A 21,191-nucleotide genomic window follows, 5' to 3' on the forward strand; every position below is an offset into this window, starting at 1 on the left:
GGATGTTAGAGTCATGCTCTGCTCTTGTTGCCTACCTTTCCATTCTAAATATTGTATGATTCTATTGTACAAATGAGCTAAAGGAAAAATAGTCAGAGACTGTATTTTTCCAGCTGCTTCACAGTTACATCTGAACACATAATGAACTTTGAACATGGAATAGAAGCAGAAGCACACGTGTGTCACTGTGGAATGGAGCCATAGACACCGAGCCTATACTCTGCCGGTCTGTGTTTCCCTTCTTACTGTCTGGATCACTGACTTGGCAGTAGTCAAATTCTAACCTTGCAGATAAGCAAAATGTCTTAGTGGGTGTAGAACATTAAACAGGAAGAAAATGGAATCCCTGAATGACCCTGTTGAAAATGCTTTCGCATAAGCCTTGAGTGTTAGAACAGTATTAGTCATTCCTTCCAGACCATAGCAACAGCCTCCTGGTTGACCTCTATCTCCAGTGTTCACTTGAATCTCTCCTCCTTTCATCAGAGAGATGGTCATCAAGCACATCTCTGGGCAAGCCTAGTATAATCTTCAATATCCTATCTATCTGTGAAATAAAGCTCATGACTCTAAAGCCCTGAAATAAAGCCCAGGTCTCAACTGATCTTCCAAACTCTTTCTCCATGACCTGTACAGTGACTACAGTGGATTCCAGCTGATCTTTAGAAGTCACCCCTGCCTCTGTATATTTACTTATTCCCCTTCTACTCTTTTGGATTATAGGTCCCTGTAAAATGTACTCCCATGCATTGCAGGAAAACCATAGCATTTTCAACTTTAATAATAACAAAAAAAAGAGAATATATTTTAACATTCAAATTAAGAAGGACAGGATGTATACTCATATTAAGAGACAAATTTTCCTTGCAAAATGTGATTAGTTGCATCTCATCACACATCAAAGGAAATGGGTATATTTAACTTTTTAAATCATGGATTTGTCTCCTGATATTTTTTTCCATGTAATAGCTTTCTTGATTCATCTGTCATTTTAAGAATCTGTTTTTGCAGTATTACAAAAAGTAAATCTCTAACATCTAAGTGTTAGTACTTAGTTCTTATTATGGTATTATGAAAGAACCAATTTTTAATGTCTTATCATCCACTCAGAATATTCTGGGCAAAGTGGCTGATGAACAAAAGTGCACAAAGATTCCATGACCCAGTTCCTACCTGTATCCATCCAGAAGGCTACAGATGTAGTAAAAGAGTAATTGGATCATGCAATTCTATTTCACTAGCTCAATACAGAGAAGTACTTTACATTCCTATATGTTTAGTTTCTCCAGAATTATTGCTCACACTAACATTCAACAATTATTAGAAGTATCCTAATAGAAGAAAAACTGAAAGCTGAGAGAAAATGTTTGATGATTTGACAGATTTGAAAACTTTTTTGTTGGTTAGGATTGCTTTACACATTTAAGTAAATATTCACTTTTGAATTTTTATTTTTTTCTTATTTTTAGAAATTAAAAAATTGAAGTTCAGTTGAGTTACAATGTGTTAATTTCTGTTGTATAGTGAAGTAATTCAGATTGAATTTTTGCATCATTGAAAGTAAGCTCATAAAATATACAAGTCCTAAAAATCTGCATTCATCCCAGTGAAAAATGGAAGAATGAGCCTCTAAATGTTAGTGATTATTTTGAAAGATAAAATCATAAGTTTTATAAATATGCACACTCAGACCTTTTTGTGGTGCACCTTTGGATAAGAGAGCTCCTCTGACATGGGCTCCAGGAGGGTCTGAATGACCGTCTAAAGTTATCCCACCTCAGGCAAAGGGCTGGAAGCAGTGTGGGAACATGTGTTTTTTGCATAGCACCGCCTTAGAATAAAGGAGTAACCATGATATTTGTTCTGTCTCTTGAGGTCATGAAATGTCCCACTCATTGAGATGAAAAAATACAAAGGAGAGCCTCACTCGGATGTGGAACTCTTGTCATACCTGGGAGATCCTCAGACACCTTCGCTATTTTTTTCTCTCTTCCTGTCAACCCATAAACAAGAACTATCTGTTTATTCCAGTTAAATAAATTAAACCTGTATACATATCTTTCTCTAGACACGATGCAGGTCATTCCCTTCCATGTGGAGACAAACTACCTTCTTCAGCTCTTATCCTTTCTTTCCCAGTCGCTCCTCCATCCAGTCCATCTCCTGTTCCCACCATTTCACTAAACCTGTCCGCATCAAGGCTGAGGACCAGCTTCATCTTGACTCTTTTTCAAAGTACTCTATATGTAACTGAATGCACCACAATCTTTATCCCAGTTTCTGATAATTTTATTCAGTGCTTATTTTTTTCCAGTGCATTTACCATCATCTAACATATTATGGACTTTGACTATTTTTGTTTTGTCATCACCTGCCTGACCCTAGACTAAAGCTGTGTGGGGCAGGGATTTTATCCACTTTATTCACTTCTGCACACTGAGGATTTAGAACAATGCCCCAGTACATGGTAAGTACTCTGCAAAAATGAGACACAACCTTGTCTCAGAACTCCTAGAGTCATCGCCTGCATGTCCCATTCTGTCTCTGCTCACCCCCAAGATGTTAGTGTTCTCAAGCTTCCACCAGTTGAGAGATAAAGAATGTAGTTTGTCTCCACATGGAAGGCTTTCTTATTCTTTCATTTTATGCATCATATGTGCATGCATGCATTCTAAGTTGCTTCAGTTGTGTCTGACTCTGTGCGACCCTGTAGACTGTGTAGCCCGCCAGGCTCCTCTGTCCATGAGATTCTTCCAGCAAGAATACTGGAATGAGTTGCCCTGCCCCTCTCCAGGGGATCTTCCTCACCCAGTGATTGATCTCATGTCTCCTGCATTGGGAATCAGGTTGTTTACCACATAGGAAGCCCTTACGCATCACAGGGACATCACTAAAACATAAACAATTCTATTGTCTAACAAATCCTGCCTATTTGCCTGGGATTCATGGCCTCATTATGGGTTCTGAAACGAGGTTTCAAGACAGTCTTCACTGCTCTGCTACTGGAAACCTGTTTCAGAACTGGACTCAGGTGATGGCTCAGTGCTCGCCATCCTACGATGGCAGCTTCTCCATTTCATTGGCCTCTTCTTAACATGGACACAAATAAGGAAAAGGAAATGCTGCATGATGGCAAATAGGAATATAGATTTCTCATCTCAGTCTTCTCACAAATTCTGCTTATGAATGCATGCTTGATCTTCTAGAGGCAGATAAAAATGTATAGGTTAATAGAGGTTACGTTAATTCTGCAATGTATGGAATTTAGTTTATGTAATGGTATAGCTTATAATCTGGTATAGAAACTCATGCTACAAAACTAGAAAGGAAGTTACTGTTGTTTAGCTTTAATTTTCTTATTTTCAAATGATTAGCAAAGAAACCATTATTAGGTTTTGAATGCAGAGTTATTCTTTTCTACAGTGAAGTTTAGCTAAATAAAAATGTATTTGGTTTACTCCTTTGTTGCAGTGCAGTGTGGGAACTACAGAGCGAATTTACATAAATACTCCACTTAATAGGCTTGAGTCCCACATGGTCCCCTATGAAGCTGCAGTTTGAGTAAAAAACTACTTATCAACACTTGCCTAACTGTGGAAGGAGATATTCTCCATGCTATGGGAAACAGAGGGAAGATGCAATGGAAAAAAAGGTCCCAAGGCAACCAGAACAAGCAGATTTATAAATGTAGATTCAGCAGCATTAGCTGCTTCCCTGCTTTTCTCTCATCATGTAATATTTTGAAACACTGCATAATCTTTTTTACAATGCTAACATATGTGATGTAATCCCTATATTCCTCACAAATGCAAGGAACATAAGGCAGCTGTGAAAAACTTTGATTAATGTTTCTATTATATAAAGCAAGAGTCTGCAAACTATGGCTTCTGAGTGCCAGCTGTATTTTAAAACAAGGTTTTCTTAGAACACAGGCATACCATCCATTTATGTATCATTTGTGATTGCTTTATGGCAGAGTTGAGGACATACTCATGAATAGTTACTATCCCAGATTTTAAAACATTAGCCAATCATGGCTATATAAACTAAAACATTATATTTTTTTGGTGAAAAACTATAAAAAATCAGAAATGTAAAGTTCAACATTTTACATTTTTGCTTCCAGACTGAAATAATTCTTCATTGCTCTGAGAAGTTTTAAGCACTTACCTAGGGCTTTTGACAATTGTGATAAAGTCCTAAGTAATACCAAGAGCATTATTTTACTGATCAAAAGAAGTCAAAAACAACCCATATTCTCTTGGGGAAAAGTAAGGAGACTTTCAAGTGTGACTCAAGAATTGGGAAACAAGAGCCTAAACTTCACGGTTATGAACAATTTAAAAATTAATTTAGCTCAGTTTTCTAACACATTATCTGTCATCATTTCAAGCTCATCTTTGCAAGCTATAAATGGCTACAAACACAATGTATAATTGTCATCCTGTTACTATGTTTAGTCTAGTGTCACTTAAAGTTCTAAAGTGTCCCATTAAAGTTATTAATTAAAGTAATTAAAATTATAATCTGAGTGAAATGAACAAGAAGGGAAAGTTTCCTTTTTTAGCCCATTTATTAATGATCCAAGTTATAATCATGCTAATGGTCTCTTCCATCTTCCTGTAGAAATTCTGTAGACCTCCTAGATCACTATACAAGGTGATTTGCTTTAGCTTGGGATTCACCAGTAAGCACTGCCCATTCCAGGTATCCAGGAGTCACATCACTACTGACAGACTGTGCAGTCTTGAAACAATGGGACACCATATACTGCCTTCACTAGAAGCTAGAATGGCTCTTCCCAACCTCCTGTGCATTTGGTCAAACTCATGAACCCAAGACTTTGACCTAAGACTTTGCTCAGTATCCACTTGTCTAACTAGTGGTCATCTGGAAGAAGTTCCTGGGTGGTACCAGATTATGATGCCTCCTGCGCTGGCACAGAGGTAAAATGCATCTTGCTACACAGTTTACAATATTGTGAGGAAGATGAAAATGATTTCAATTATAGAACTGCATGACTGCAAATTTTACTGTAGTGAAAAATGTGAAACCTAAATATTATCATGTATGGTGACACTTTTCTCAGTTTTAAACTTCTTGAGTAATGCCTTGGGTAAGAGTGACCAGGAAAGCGCTATTCGTTAATTCTTTAGCTTAGAACACATGACGGCCTTGGCTTATTCATTTCCTTCTGGAGATTCTGTATTTCATTTTGAAGTCGTTTGTTCTCCTGTTGGAATCCTTCCTGTAGTAGTCGGGCCTGTTCCTAAAAAAATACAAATGGAAATTGAATAGTGTATATCATTAAGTAAATCTCTAACTAGTATCTAGTTTCCACATTCGAGGATTTTTTTTTTTACTTTTAATTTATTTATTTTTTATCTAAGGATAATTGCTTTCCAGAATTTTTCTGTTTTCTGTCAAACTTCAACATGAATCAGCCATAGGTATACACATATCCCCTCCCTTTTGAAACTCCCTCCCATCTCCCTCCCCATCCCACCCCTCTAGGTTGATACAGAACCCCTGTTTGAGTTTCCTGGGCCATAAAGCAAATTCCCATTGGCTATCTATTTTACATTTGGTAATGTACGTTTCCATGTTACTCAAAAATATTTAGTTTCTTCATAAAATTTTCTCTATCATTAATTTTCATTATACCTTCTCTTAAGTCTTCTATCTCTGTGATTGCTTTCCCTGAGTCTCCTTGAGTTAAGAAAGATTTTTGACTTACATCTCCTGATATAAGTTCATTCTGATATGTTGATTAATCTCAATTAGCAGTTTTAATTTTTTCTCCCATTATTTGTACACAACCTTTGTGGACAATCTTAATGAAATGTTTGGCTTTGAGTCTTATCTATGCGTGTTTATTTTTTATTACACACATATACCCACATGACACAGAAATAGAAGGATTTCCAAAATCTGATACATTGTCTGAATCTTAGATCAGGAAATTTGATCTAAGCTTCCACAACTTGGTGGCAGGAGGAGCAAAATATAGGTGAGGGGATCAGGGTCCCAGACTTGACCATACTGGATTTCTGCACAACTCAACACATAGCAGGAACAGGGCATAGGAAACCAGTAGGAGTGACAGATGGACACAGTGGTGTGAGAGTTAAGGAGTCCTTCTGCTTATGAAGGATTTCTTATCGCTAAAAGTCATACCAGTTGTGACAGGAAAAAAAAAATCATGGATTCCTCTAAGTGGTGAAGACAGTTCATATATCTTCCCAAGCATTGTGACCCTATTAAAGTTATTTAGTCTTGTGGAACCTCTCTTTCATCTCCTAAGTATTAAGGACATGACAGCTCTTGCTTTGATATAGATAAGACCCTTTTTTCTTAATGCCTAGCAGATAACAGCTACCATGATCGACAGAGTGATAAAAGACTAGGTGTGACATAACTGCAAGTAAAATCTTTTAGTAACAAGACACTGTAGGGGCCAGTTCAGGCAGACAAATGGGGTTTGAAAAGTACAAGTGAGCAAGCAAGGTCCTTCTTCTGGGCTTCAAGTTCTCACTGCTGGGCCACATTTGTGACCAGGGAATGTAGAGGGAAAACAGAATAACAGGAACCACACGGTGTTGCAATTAAATACCTGCAGTTTGAGAGCAAGAGTTTTCTCTTGCTCTTCCAGTAACTGGGCCCTATCCCTCTCCATCTTTTCAGTCAGTTGGTTCACGTGTTCCTGATAGCTCTTTTCTTTCTGTTCCATCATTTGCTGGTTCTTTATTTGCATTTCCTCCAGCATTTTTGTGGCAGCCTGTGCAGATTCAGCTTTCACGCGTTCCACTGTCAGGAGGAAGCAGAAAAAGAAAAATGTATGTGAGACCAAGTTGCTTCTTTCTTCCATCTACAGTTACCTATCACTGATGCTACTGGCTGCATACACCCTACTCAGAAAAGATATTAGCAAATAAGAGACATCTTTTCTCATGTTGCTATAGTTTAAGGCTCCTTGGTTCACGTAGCTGAATTAGTTAGAACTTTTAAGAGCTTTCAGGGCTGTCTAGTCTCTTGACTTGCTCCTCACCTTCTATCAACTTTTCTTTCTCTGAGAGCGTCTGGTCTGTCTGTAGAATTGCATCAGTCACAGACTCCTTGGACTTCAAGTATTCCTGAAGAATCTCCTCAGCCTGGGACCCAGACAAAATAGGGTTAGTAGTAGGAAATGATTGTAAACACTTATTCATGTTTTCCACCTTTCCCTCTAGGAATTGCTCCTCTTGGCCCTGGTGTGCCTGCTGATCAGATTCCCTGTCACTCAGCTGAGCACATGCTCCAGACTGGCCAAGCAAGGTGCCCTCCTGAGCAGAATCCTTTTTAAGAGGTTGATATACATGTAAATAGTGATTCTCTGTTCTTGTAGACTGAGGGCTCTGATTTTGAAGCTGTTGGTGCTGTGGTCCCTTATGGGGTGAACTTGTTGGAGAATGAAGGCATCATGGAGATAGTGGATCTGAATAAAGGGGGTAGAGGCAGAATGGGAGGGAGGGAAGTGTGGGGTTGAGGGGAGCCACAAGCAGAGAGATAAATGATGACATTATTTGAAATTTTGGATCCATCTGGTAATCCAGTTTATAACTCAATTGTTAACTGAGTGTATGCTCCTGGATGAGCACATTGGTTATACCTGGTGTAACAGGCTCCCTGTACGTGTTAATAGAATGAGAGCCTGAACGCTGTTGGTCCCGTAATTGTGCATCTGTGTACAATAGACGTGGTCACACTCTCACCTCAAGGAGGCATCGGTAGCTTCCCAGAATCAAGCTTGGTTACCTGTATGCCCTTTCTGGGCTCCTGAAAATACTTCTTCTTCAGCTCTTGCATCTTCTCAACGAAGAGGCGATAGCCCCCTGGTTTCAAATAAATCCCCTGTTTCACCTCTTCTTCTAGAGGACTGAAAATATCCTTCAGTAAAGCAGAGCAATGATCTGATGATGCTTTAAGATTCTGGTTACAAAAGTCATCTCGCTTTTTATTTAGCTGGGCCTTTAATGTAAAAAATAAGAAGTATTAATAAACAGAGGAATGAAAAGAGGTTAGCTTGATCTCCAAATTTCTGGAAAAGCTTCTCAAAAAAATAAAAGTAGGAAAGGTCTGTGACCACTAGAAGAACTCACAGAAATGCAACAAAATCATATCTTTCCTCCTGATCCTGACTTTCTACAGAAGCGCCTTTCTTCACGAGGGTAACCTTTGGAGCAGAGATTACGAGCTACATGCTTCACCTTTGGTGAAAGCTCCTAATTTTCCAACTGGACAAATGATTGCATGTGAAATAAATGTAGCTCAATATAAGCCTGCTCATGATAACTAAGAATAAAATAGTCTTTGCTTCTGGCCAAAATATCCAATCAGTCTGATAAAAATGAGTATGTGATTTGATTAGAAGCTCTGATTATTTCTTGTATGTATGTAATGAAATTATAGGGAAGATTATTAGTTTATTCATGAAAGAAAAAAGTTTCAATACTTCATAATAAAGTATATCATAATAAAATTGGTTCCTCTTATGATAACAAACAATGCTTGTCTAGAAAAATTGCTTTTCACAAAATAAGCACCTATTTCATTTTCTAGTAATACTTTACTTTCCAAGAGCTTAATATGTATAAACTTGAGAAAAAAATTACCGCTAATTCTTTTTGAAATAATTGGTCTATGTCTTTGAAGGAACTCTTCATGAAGACTTCAATGGCCTCTTTCTCACTGGCACTGTGCAGGTCCAGCAGTTCCTGGAGGGTTTCTGTGGGCAGCTGCAGCTTCTGGCCCATCTGCTGGTCATAGTGGGCAATGGCCTTTTTTACCGCGGCTGAGTTCTCAATCTCGGCCAAGGCCAGGACTGCATTCTCCATGCAGGGCAGATCCCCAGTGTTGATGGCATTGACATAGGTCTGCACCAGGATCTCTAGACCTACGACAGAGAACAATGATGATGTTTACTGTAGGCGGAGTGAGGAAACTTTCTATTCTGTCTAATTCTAATGTTGTTTATTACCAACCATTTATTTTACAGCATCACCTGAAAACTTGCTAAAAATGCAGACTCTCAGCCTCTGCCCCAGTTTGACTGGCTTAGACCCTCTTCTTTGGCAAGATCCTCAGGTGGTATATATACCTCAAAGGTTGAGAATCTTTTTTGTTTATTGAGTACATTTACTTCACCTGCAGGCACTGTTAGGCCAGAAACCATATCTCTCTCATTTATGTCTGTATCATCAGCCCTGCTAAGTCCATGGGAAACATGATTAATATTTGTGGAGCAAATCAGAATGACTCCTCCATTTTGCTTATTCTAGCAGAGCGTTATAGGAGAAATTCCTGTGATGATGGGAGTGTTCTGTGTGTGCTGTCCAGGGTGGAAGCCACTAGCCTCATGTAGGTGTGAGCCCTTGAGACATAGCTGTGTGATCAGAATGTTAAATTTCTATATTTTTTATTAGCTACATTTAAATTTAGATAGGCACACCTATCCAGTGACAGCCATGTTGGACAGGGCAGATCCAGTTTATTAGGACAATTTTCAGCTCTTAGAGCTTTTATTCTTTGCCTTTTGTATCCTTTCTCAACTATGAAGTCTGACTAATAAAACCTATCTGAAGTGTTGGTGCCATCTAGAATTTAACATGCTAATAGCAGTAGATGTGCATTTTTCAAACTTAAAGCTACATGGATGTTATCACACCATCCTCTAGCCTTAACAGAGAGAGTGAAGACTGGGAAGAGGACTCACGAGGCCCATCCACCTTGATATCTCCTGAGAGAGTTTTAGTTTTGGAATTGCTCAAGATGTAGGAACAGAAGACCGCAGCTTGTTGCACAAATTCGGGGTCCAGCTCATCATCACACAGTTCCTCAAGCTGGCCCAATTTCTTCCTATGAGTGGGCCGATCAAAGATAAAGCATTTCTTCTTTGGGAAGAACTTTCGGATACAGAGTCGAGGTAGATTAAAATTTTCATCTTTAGGGCTGCTACCTGGAGGAAGAAAAAAGGAATTTGCCTAATATAGAGTCTTGCAAACCTTTCTCGTAATGGGTCAAACAATAAATATTTTAGACTTTGCAAGCCAGATGGTCTCTTTTCTGAGTACCCAAGTCTCCTATTGTAGCCTAAAAGCAGTTATAGAGAAACAATAAATAAATGGGTATGACATTATTCCAATAAAATCTTAGTTACAAAATCAGCTGGCAGGCTAGATTGGACAATATTTGCCTGTGGCAATCCTTTACCACCCCTGAACTGTGCATGGTTCATGCTTGCATTTCTTTTCTTCAAATAAATGACCATTCTACTCCTATTCTTTGGCTAATTACAGCATCACAAGCCCTAAGCATGGAGATATCAATCTAATCACAGCACAGGGAAAGGTGAAAGAAAAAGAAATTTATTCTTAGAACAGGGAGGAAAGTAATCTAAAACCAAATCTATTAATTCAGATAGTAAACAAGTATTACTTCTCAGTAATCACCCCTTGAGAAGAAATAGAAACTATAAATAGAAGACAACTGTTGATAGAATACTAAGGAACAAAAGTTTGTAGTCTTTTGTCATCTGTTTAACAATTCTAAGTCCTCTTTACCTTTCTTAAGCTTGAGTGAATTCTCCAGGTACTCGTCTGCTGTGATGGACTCTCCATCTGCTTCCAAGTCTAGGGAGAAATCCCTCAGTGTCCATACAAAGTCTGGAAAGAAGCTCAAAAAGTCAGCTGAATCCTCAACTCCATCCACACTGGGTGAGGATTTTGCCCTGATTCTATCTGTCAGCTCCGTCACATAGCTGAGTAGCAAACTAAGGAAAACTGGCATGAAAGAACAGTAACCACCCCCATCCTATATTAGTTCCACATACAAAACTTTTATTTCTCCTTTGTTCTTAATCCAAGTATCCCAAGTATCAATTCTTCAGTAGGTTATAGGATTTTCCCCTTGCCATTGAATTCTTTTTTATATTTCTCATGTCTGTTTCACCGTTAGTCAGCTGTTTTTTAAATTTTGGTCTCCCCTCTGACTTTGATGTAGTTTGGATCCCAAAAGGATACTGCAGTTGGTCCATGGCCTGCTGGTTGATAGTTCCCATACTATTGTACACAAAAGTGCTGCTCAGGAGTATTGCTAGGGCGAAGATCCAGGAGTCATTCTGGTTGTCACCCTGGAAATCAGAACATATTTTACCAGGATTGTGTTTCATTCTTATGGCACTTTTCTGATCAGCAGTAGTAAAAGGATGCTCATTTAACTAGAGTTTTTTTCGGGTTTTTTTTTTTTTCAAGACCAGTGGCAAAGAAAACCAAATCCAAGCAAAAATGACTTTGAGTAGTTTTCTGATGAGTTTTGTTTTAGCCTGATTCTCATTAGACCCTCTTAAGATCATTGGTAGATAATTGCAAAACAAATAGTCCTTGTGGGTGGACAGTCTAAGGTCTTATATGTAATTTAAATTTAATTTTTCTCTTTATTTTTACAGAAAAATTGTCTTAATATTAGGGTACTAATACTTGTTTCTATCTCAATTGGATATTGTTGTTCACCTAACGCTTCCCATGTCTTATCTTATAAATATTCCAAACAATACTATGAGGCAAATGTAGATCTAATACATCTGTTTTACAGATCAGAAAGCTAAGGTTAAAAAGGTCAAATAATTTACAAAAGTCACTGAGTTGCTGACAGACTTTCAATTTAAAGCCAAGGGTATGCGGCTTTGGAGCCTATATCTTTAACTAAAGTTCTTTGCAGGATAAAATTCATCACTTTGAATTTATCTGTACTCCCTTTATGCATCTGTGTTAACTGGCTTAGCTTATAGCTTTTTATTAATTAAGATACTGTCCACTGACCACTATGCTCTTCTTCTAAGATTCTGCCTTATGAATATTTTCCTAACCCTTGGTTCTTGACTTGGTTTCATAGCATATAAACAGAAATGAAAAAACGTGGTTAAACAAAGGTCTTATTTAAAGGAAAATTAAAAGTGTAGAGGACATTCAGACATGAGGGCTTAGTCCAAATTGGAACCTCCTTCCTTACCTTCTCCACATCCCCCAGGCCCTCAGTATCAAGCAGAACTAGAGTACGGTTTGGCTTCTTGGGATGAGGCACACACCACATCCAGATGCCCTTCGTGTGAGACTGCACCGTGGAGCCCAGAGAGAAGCCTGCAAGCGGGCATGGGGAAAAGAGAGGGTGGAATTCTAATATCAGGTGGTTCTGGAATTTGGTATGCAAGTTAACAACATCAAGTTTAGGAGAACTGAAACCACAACAAGTATTAATCTTACAATCAGAGAAACAGGGAAATTAGAATATCAAATCCTTAAAAAGATTCAAAACCTTTTCATGAGGAAAACAATCAACAAACTAGAAACTTAAGGAAAATCTCAGCATAGTAGAAGTCATATAAAAAACCATAGCCAACATAATATTCGACAATGAAAGACAGAAAGCTTTCCTTCTACAAAAATTAACCCAAATGGATCAAAGGCCTAATGTAAGAGCTATGTAATGTAATAAAACTATGAAGGTCATAGAAGAAAATACAGGAGAAAAACTTTACAATATTGGATTTAGCAATGATTTCATGGAAATAATACCAAAAACATAAATAGCAATAAAAATACATAAGTTGGACTTCATCCAAATTAAAACACTTGTGTATCAAAAGACACTATTAAGAGAGTTAAATAGATAATACACAAATTGTGTGGAAATATTTGCTAGTCATAAATCTGATAAAGGATTGATATACAGAATACATAAAGAAGTGTTACAATTTAACACAAATAAATTAAAGGTCAACCCAATTAAAAAATGAGCAAATGACTTGATAAACATTTCTCCTGAGAAATTATTCAAAAGACCAATGAATACAAGAAAAGATGCTCAAAATTACTAGTCATTACGGAAGTACAAAGCAAAACCACAATGTCTTAAAATAATCTAAAGTGGAAAATAACCTGAAAAAATATATATGTATATATAGCTGAATCACTTTGCTGTATGCTTAAAACTAACACAATATTGTAAGTCAACTGTACTTGAAAAAAAGGGCAACCTATTTGTTTTTCTAGAAAAGGAACAATTTATGCTTTTAAAAAAAGAAGCTAACTGCAAAGAGCTGTGATCTGATACAGGTCATAGTGACAACAAGAACATAACTGTGGACTGAAAGTTAGTTTTCAATATTCCTTCCAGTCTCTCCCTTCCTCTCCTCACATCACTGTGCTGCATGCTGGGGGTGTGGGCGGACAGAAGGGACTTGGCTGGGCTCTGCTGGTGTCACTCACCGTTCTTCTTCCCAGCCAGCTTATTCATCAGGTAGGACTTGCCCGTGCGGTAGAGGCCCACGATAGCCACCACCACAACAGGCTGCCTGATGGCAGACAGGATGTTCAGAGCTTTCAGATTAACCAGAAGTTGCCCGTTAATGTTCTCAATGAGGCACTCTGGGCCTGACATGTGGGCCTCTGAAGCCATGTTGCCTTGTCTGCAAGGGAAGGGAAGGGATGAATTAGAATTTCCAGTCTGAACAGATCAAGAGCTTTCATCAGATTATTTTGCATTCAGAAGTAGGAATGTCAAAATCCCCACAATATCACTGTGTGCCTAGTTAACACAGTCAACATCAGCAAAGAGAAAAGATGATCCTAATGCATTTGGTGATTTTTTGGCCAATGACATAAAACCTTGACCATTTATGTCAACAGTGAGATAGATGAGGGTAAGATCTGTTTCCTTTTGAAAACTGGAGAAGTATTGTCAAAGTAGCCCATTAAAAATATTGATATGACCGTGACTTATCAACATACAATCACCCTCATGAACAAAATCTTCCATTTAATTTACGATGGAAATCTGTTTGGATTCACATTTAAAAATTTATGAAAGTGAAAATTGCTCAGTTGAGTCCGACTCTTTGCAATTCTCCAGGCCAGAATACTGGAGTAGGTAGCTTGTCTCTTCTCCAGGGGTCTTCCCAACCCAGGGATCAAACCCAGGTCTCCTGCATTGCAGGCAGATTCTTCACCAGCTGAGCCACCAGGGAAACCCAAAAATACTGGAATGTGTAGCCTATCCCTTCTCCAGTGGATCTTTCTAATCCAGGAATTGAACTGTAGTCTCTGCATTGAGGTGGAATTTATACTAGACATTAAATGTAAAACAGAATAGGATTCAGAGAGATGTGTTGCATTTCCTAACTTTTTGTGAGTAGTCAATATTTATTTTTTTATTCATTAATTCTAACTCTGAATAAAGAATTTCACAAATAAATCTTCACCACTTGATATATGTCTCTGAACAATTTTTAATGATTTGACATGCATTTTCTCACTAGTTATCCTTATTTCTACTGAAATAATGGCCCACAGATTTTCTCATACTTCTTTTTTAGAAGTGAAACTTACTTTAGCAAATTTTATGAAAATCTGTAACCTTGTGAAACACATGGCTTAAAACTCTTCCAAAAGTTTGCTATGGGCTTGTAGAAGCAAGGGGCTCTGAAACTTAAAATTCATTAGCTTCACAATAAATTCAGTTCAGTTCAGTCATTCAGTCGTGTCCGACTCTTCGTGACCCCATAGACTGCAACACCCCAGGCCTCCCTGTCCATCACGAACTCCTGGAGTTTACTCAAACTCATGTCCATCGAGTAGGTGATGTCATCCAACCATCTCATCTTCTGTCATCCCCTTCACCTCCCGCCTTCAATTTTTCCCAGCATCAGGGTCTTTTCAAATGAGTCCGTTCTTTGCATCAGGTGGCCAAACTATTGAAGTTTCAGCTTCAACATCAGTCCTTCCAATGAATATTCAGGACTGATTTCCTTTAGGATGGACTGGTTGGCTCTCCTTGCAGTCCAAGGGACTCTCAAGAGTCTTCTCCAACACCACAGTTCAAAAGCATCAATTCTTTGATGCTCAGCTTTCTTTAGAGTCCAACTCTCACATCCATACATGACCACTGGAGAAACCATAGCCTTGACTAGAGAGACCTTTGTTGGCAAAGTAATGGCTCTGCTTTTTAATATGCTATCTAGGCTGGTCATAACTTTTCTTCCAAGGAGCAAGCATTTTTTAATTTCATGGCTTCAGTCACCATCTGCAGTGATTTTGGAGCTGAAAAAAATAAAGTCTGTCACTGTTTCTACTGTTTCCCCACCTGTTTGCCACGAATTGATGGGATTGGATGTCATGATCTTAATTTTCTGAATGTTGAGCTTTAAGCCAACTTTTTCACTCTCCTCTTTCACTTTCATCAAGAGGCTCTTTAGTTCTTCTTCACTTTCTGCCATAAGGGTGCTGTCATCTGCATATCTGAGGTTATTGATATTTCTCCCAGCAATCTTGATTCCAGCTTGTGCTTCTTCCAGACCAGCATTTCTCATGATGTACTCTGCATATAAGTTAAATAAGCAGGGTGACAATATACAGCCTTGACGTACTCTTTTTCCTATTTGTAAGCAATCTGTTGTTCCATGTCCAGTTCTAACTGTTGCTTCCTGACCTGCATACAGGTTTCTCAAGAGGCAGTCTAGTGGTCTGGTATTCCCATCTCTTGAAGAATATTCCACAGTTTGTTGTGATCCACACAGTCAAAGGCTTTGGCATAGTCAATAAAGCAGAAAGAGATGTTTTTCTGGAACTCTCTTGCTTTTTCGATGATCCAGTGGATGTTGGCAATTTGATCTCTGTTCTTCTGCCTTTTCTAAAATCAGCTTGAACATCTGGAAGTTTACGGTTCACGTATTGTTGAAGCCTGGCTTGGAGAATTTTGAGCATTACTTTCCTAGCATGTGAGATGAGTGCAATTGTGCAGTAGCTAGATCATTCTTTGGCATTGCCTTTCTTTGAGACTGGAATGAAAACTGACCTTTTCCAGTCCTGTGGCCACTGCTGAGTTTTCCAAACTTACTGGCATATTAAGTGCAGCACTTTCATAGCATCATCTTTTAGGATTTGAAATAGCTCAACTGGAATTGTATCACTTCCACTAGCTTTTTTCGTAGTGATGTTTATTAAGGCCCACTTGACTTCACATTCCAGGATGTCTGGCTCTAGGTGAGTGATCACACCATTGTGATTATCTGGGTCATGAAGATGTTTTTTGTATAGTTCTTCTGTGTATTCTTGCCACCTCTGAATATCTTCTGCTTCTGTTAAGTCCATACAATTTCGGACCTTTATTGAGCCTGTCTTTGCATGAAATGTTCCCTTGGTATCTTTAATTTTCTTGAGGAGATCTCTAGTCTTTCCCATTCTATTGTTTTCCTCTATTTCTTTGCACTGATCCCTCATAGCTCAGTTGGTAAAGAATCCACCCACAATGCAGAAGACCTCAGTTTGATTCCTGGGTGGAGAAGATCCCCTGGAGAAGGGATAGGCTACCCACTCCAGTATTCTTGGACTTGTCTTGTGGTTCAGCTGGTAAAGAATCTGCCTGCAATGTGGGAGACCTGGGTTCGATCCCTGGTTTGGGAAGACCCCCTGGTAGAAGGGAAAGCCTACCCTCGCCAGTATTCTAGCCTGGAGAATTCCATGGACAGTCCATGGGTCACAAAGAGTCAGACACGACTGAGCGACTTCACTCCTTTTTTTTAAATTTTTTGAGAAGGAAATGGCAACCCACTCCAGTATTCTTGCCTGGAAAATCCCATGGATGGAGGAGCCTGGTAGGCTCCAGTCCATGGGATCGCAGAGTCAGACACGACTAAGTGACTTTACTTTCACTTTCACTGAGGAAGACTTTCTTATCTCTCCTTGCTATTCCTTGGAACTCTATTCTGGGAAATAGACTCTTAGAGGGCACAGACAGAACCTTATGTGCACCAGGACCCGGGGGAAGTGAGCAGTGACCCTATGGGAGACTGACCCAGACTTACCTGTGAGTGTCCAGTAGTCTCCAGTGGAGGTGTGGGTCGGTGGTGGCCTGCTGCAGGGTTGGGAGCACTGAATATAGCATTACATGCATGGGATCTTTTGAAGGAGGTAGCCATTATCTTCATTACCTCCACCATAGTTTGGCCCCAGGTAAATAGCAGGGAGGAAACATAGCTCCACCCATCAACAGAAAAATTGGATTAAAGATTTACTGAGCATGGCCCAGACCATCAGAACAAGATCCAGTTTCCCCCTCAGTCAGTCTCTCCCATCAGGAAGCTTCCATAAGCCTCTTATCCTTCTCCATCAGAGGGCAGACAGACTGAAAACCACAGTCACAGAAAACTAACCAATCTAATCACATGGACCACAATCTTGTCTAACTCAAAGAAACCATGAGGCATGCTGTGTAGGGCCACCCAAGATGGACGGGTCATAGTGGAGAGTTCTGACAAAATGCGGTCCCCCGGAGAGGGGAACGACAAACCACTTCAGTATTCTTGCCTTGAGAACCCCATGAATATTTTGAAAAGGCAAAAAGATAGGACACTGAAAGATGAACTCCCCAGTGTTGGGAGCCGTTCTGAAACTACTGCTGGATGACAAATTCACGGCACCACTCAAGAAGAAACTGCAAAGCAGTTTCTCTCCTGGATTGGAACCTTCACTCCTTCCTGTTTCTGTGCTTTTGTTGTGGCTAACTCTGTTTCATTCTTTGATGGCTGGAATTCTAGGGGCTTCCATGATGAGGTCATGAGAGTCCAGTAAAAAGGAAAATGATCCTTTGCCCCAGAGAAACATTCCAAAAATGATTAAACCTACTGAGGTCCCTGACTGGGGGGTCCCTAACATTCAGCCAGGGAATAAGGCCATGATCATTTGGAAAACAAGCCCTAAGCCTATTGTGACCTGGCCTCATGAGGAGATTGTTATTGATGACTGGAAAACTTGGCACATGTATCAGAGAAAATCACAGAAACAAAGCCAACTGCCTTTTCCCCTCAGAATCTAAGCATAAATGGAGAAGAACTATATGAATTGTATTGTAAATAGTTTCTAGGTAAACTGCAAAAGACTTGCCCCTGCCAGAAATAGTCTTGTATTATGTGGGTAGATGGTAAACAAGCCACCGCTGACATGGCTGTACTATGAGAAATTTTACCCTTAGCCACCGCTATAGTACTTATTCACTGAAGCAAGATGCAGTATTTGCTGTAGTAGCAGGCTGTACAGAAAAAGTAGATGGATTGATATGATTCATAGACTGTGTTCTAGTAAAATAAAAATAGATTTCAGGGTAAACATGTAACCAAAATGTGACAATAGACTAGGAAAAAACATTTAACATATCTTAGAATTAGGGGATGTTGATCTGAATGGAAAAATATTGTAAGAATCATTACATAGATGTGCTATTATAAATAGAGACTAAAGCAATAGAGATTATGGTCCTTGGGCCATCAAAAACTCTCTGTCTCCTTTCTTTTCCTTTCACCGATGCCACTCATCCCTTGGGGACCCCTGGGCCAGCTGGAGCGGGACTCCGGCACCCCAGGTCGGTAGGTGCCCAATATGCTACTGGAGATCAGTGAAGAAATAACTCCAGAAAGAATGAAGAGACGGAGCCAAAGCAAAAACAGCACCCAGTTGTGGATAGGACTGGTGATGGAAGCAAGATCTGATGCTGTAAAGAGCAATATTGCATAAGAACCTGGAATGTTAGGTCCATGAATTAAGGCAAATTGGAAGTGGTCAAACAGGAGATGGTAAGAGTGAACATCGACATTTTAGGAATCAGTGCACTAAAATGGACTGGAATGGGTGAATTTAACTCAGATGACCATTATATCTACTACTGTGGGCAAGAATCCCTTAGAAGAGATGAAGTAGCCATCATAGTAAAGAAAAGAATCAGAAATGCAGTACTTGGATGCAATCTCAAAAATGACAGAATGATCTCTGTTCATCTCCAAGGCTAAACCATTCAGTATCACGGTAATCCAATTCTATGCCCCAACCAGTAACGCTGAAGAAGCTAAAGTTGATCGGTTCTATGAAGACCTACAAGACCTTCTAGAACACTAAAAATAGATGTCCTTTTCATTATAAGGGACAGGAATGCAAAAGTAGGAAGTCAAGGAACACCTGGAGTAACAGGCAAATTCGGCCTTTGAGTACAGAATGAAGCAGGGCAAAGGCTAATAGAGTTTGCCAAGAGAAATCACTGGTCATAGCAAACACCCTCTTCCAACAACACAAGAGAAGACTCTACACATGGACATTGCCAGATGGTCAACACCGAAATCAGACTGATTATATTCTTTGCAGCCAAAGGTGGAGAAGCTCTACATAGTTAGGAAAAACAAGACTGGGAGCTGACTGTGGCTCACATCATGAACTCCTTATTGCCAAATTCAGACTTAAATTGAAGAAAGTAGGGAAAACCACTAGACCATTCAGGTATGACCTAAATCACAATAAATTAGCCTTTAACTAAGTGGGGATAAACTATGCAATTGCTAATACTGTATGTTGCTAAAAACTGTGTGTATGTAAGGGGAGAAAAAAATGAAATAAAGATTAAAAGATCAGGAAGAGATCAAGAGAGCTAGAGAAGAAAGTTATTGAAAGAAAATAGCTATATTTCCAGCCATACAATCTAAGTTTTCTGTTCTGTTCTTTTCTCCCATCTTGTAGAGGAGAAGTAGAAGCAGGAAGAAGATGAAGAGAGAGAGGGGTAAGGAGAGAGCGGTGGGAAGGGAACCAAGGGCAGGACACTAAAAAGAAGAGAGAGAGGTGTCTAACAGTAGGTGATGAATGGAGCTAGTGCCAAGCCAAGGAAGTCAGGGGAAGAGTTTCCAGAAGGCAAGACCAGAACTCCTTGAGAGCCCAGAGAGGGCAAAGTAAACAACAACGGTGACTTTAGCACTGCTCCAGAGTAGATTCTTTAAAGACAAAGCTTTTTGTAAAGTGGTGGGACTGAATTCTGTCCTACGGTATAAGGCATCCTCGAGTTGGCACCAACACATTGAACCTAGTGAACCTGCGCTGTTTCTAAAGGAAGATGTCCGCTTTAAAAGAGAGTTCAAATATAGGACTGAAGACTATGATGTCTTCATAAATCTACATCTTGCACTCTGGATTTCAGTTTTTTCCCTTGTCTTTAACAGAGCCAAGTGACTGTTTCCACTGCATCTCATTTACTATTCTTTCCTTCTCATGGAAAAGAAAATAACATGTCTGTCACCCTTTCAGTTTCTTAGCTGCAGTCAAATCAGTATTGAGCAAGTTGTATCAAAGAAAATGGTAATACAATTGTATCCCCAGTCAACATCAGCAAAGAGAAGGACAATCCTAATTCATTTCAAATTCAGTTTAGCCCTGTGTCCTTGGTGCTTAACTCCACACAAGCACAGTCATGACCCAGAGATGGGATGGCCCATGCTGACACCTGGATCTCATCTGACCAATGTCCCAAATCAGGATGAGCTACAGTCTTGATGCTGATCATTTATTAGAAAACTAACCATTACAGATCCCTTCCCACCCCTTCACTAATCTTACCATGGGCTCCTGCTCCCAGAGCAGGGCTCCTTTAGCACTGAAGAAGAATCTGCTTTGAGAAAAGCTAGAGTTCTTACCTGTTTTCTTCTCAGCTCAGGTGGAATGGTTCTGTAACAAATTTCTCTTTCTCTCACTAGATGGTTAGACTTCTATTTCACCAGCTCAATATCCTGTCTTGCCCGCTTTCCTTTAGCAAACAGATAGAAGTAAAGCAACGTCTCTAACAGGTTTACAGTAATATGAAACTGAAAGCACTGACAGCAAAGCAATGACTCAACAGCCATAAAAGGAACTTTTGGAAACTATCCTAGTAGGAGGGAAGATGGATTTAACATGACTTCTCTAGGACCTTCACATTAATTGTTTTGAAAGACATCTTAGAGACCATTTAGTGTTGAAAAAGGTGTCTATTAGATCCTTAAATATACTGGAATGTATCTCAGGATTGGGTGTCAGTTTGGGAAACCTAGAATAGGAAGCATATTAATTTTTAGGTTTAATTTCCTTAAATAATGGACAGGCACATAGTGGACGTGGCTCCTCTTTTATGCATGCTGTAAGTGAAGAAAATGACATATCTTACAGATTCATGAACATGAAGCCCCTGGAATTTAATACCCAGTGCACGCACAGCATGTGTTCCATGCTCAGTACTGATCACTCTACATGGGTTAAATAACTGATATTTCATAACAGACATTTCTCCACCATTTTATAGAAACTGAGGCACAGAAG

At 39.3% G+C, this 21,191-nt stretch overlaps 1 protein-coding gene across 2 annotated transcripts; it reads right to left on the bottom strand.

Moving 5' to 3' along the window:
* Positions 1–4,554: 4,554 nt before the first annotated feature.
* On the bottom strand, positions 4,555–20,650 carry LOC145507959 (guanylate-binding protein 1-like). 2 transcript variants are annotated; one of them, XM_081495499.1, is made up of 11 exons: positions 20,534–20,650; positions 13,302–13,501; positions 12,046–12,173; positions 11,058–11,167; positions 10,599–10,795; positions 9,752–9,994; positions 8,652–8,932; positions 7,795–8,007; positions 7,049–7,151; positions 6,614–6,807; positions 4,555–5,269 (listed from the first exon to the last, which is right to left on the bottom strand). In XM_081495499.1, the coding sequence occupies exons 2-11, from the start codon at positions 13,489–13,491 to the stop codon at positions 5,153–5,155; spliced, it is 1,776 nt and encodes a 591-aa protein (XP_081351625.1). In that variant the 5' UTR covers positions 13,492–13,501; positions 20,534–20,650; the 3' UTR covers positions 4,555–5,152. The 2 variants fall into 2 exon arrangements, with proteins under 2 accessions (XP_081351625.1, XP_081351626.1); XM_081495500.1 differs by lacking the exon at positions 9,752–9,994.
* Between the last annotated feature and the right edge of the window lie 541 nt (positions 20,651–21,191).

This window comes from Giraffa tippelskirchi, chromosome 5 (assembly GCF_054371585.1).
Source record: "Giraffa tippelskirchi isolate mGirTip1 chromosome 5, T2T-mGirTip1v1.2.pri, whole genome shotgun sequence".
Lineage (NCBI taxonomy): Eukaryota > Metazoa > Chordata > Mammalia > Artiodactyla > Giraffidae > Giraffa > Giraffa tippelskirchi.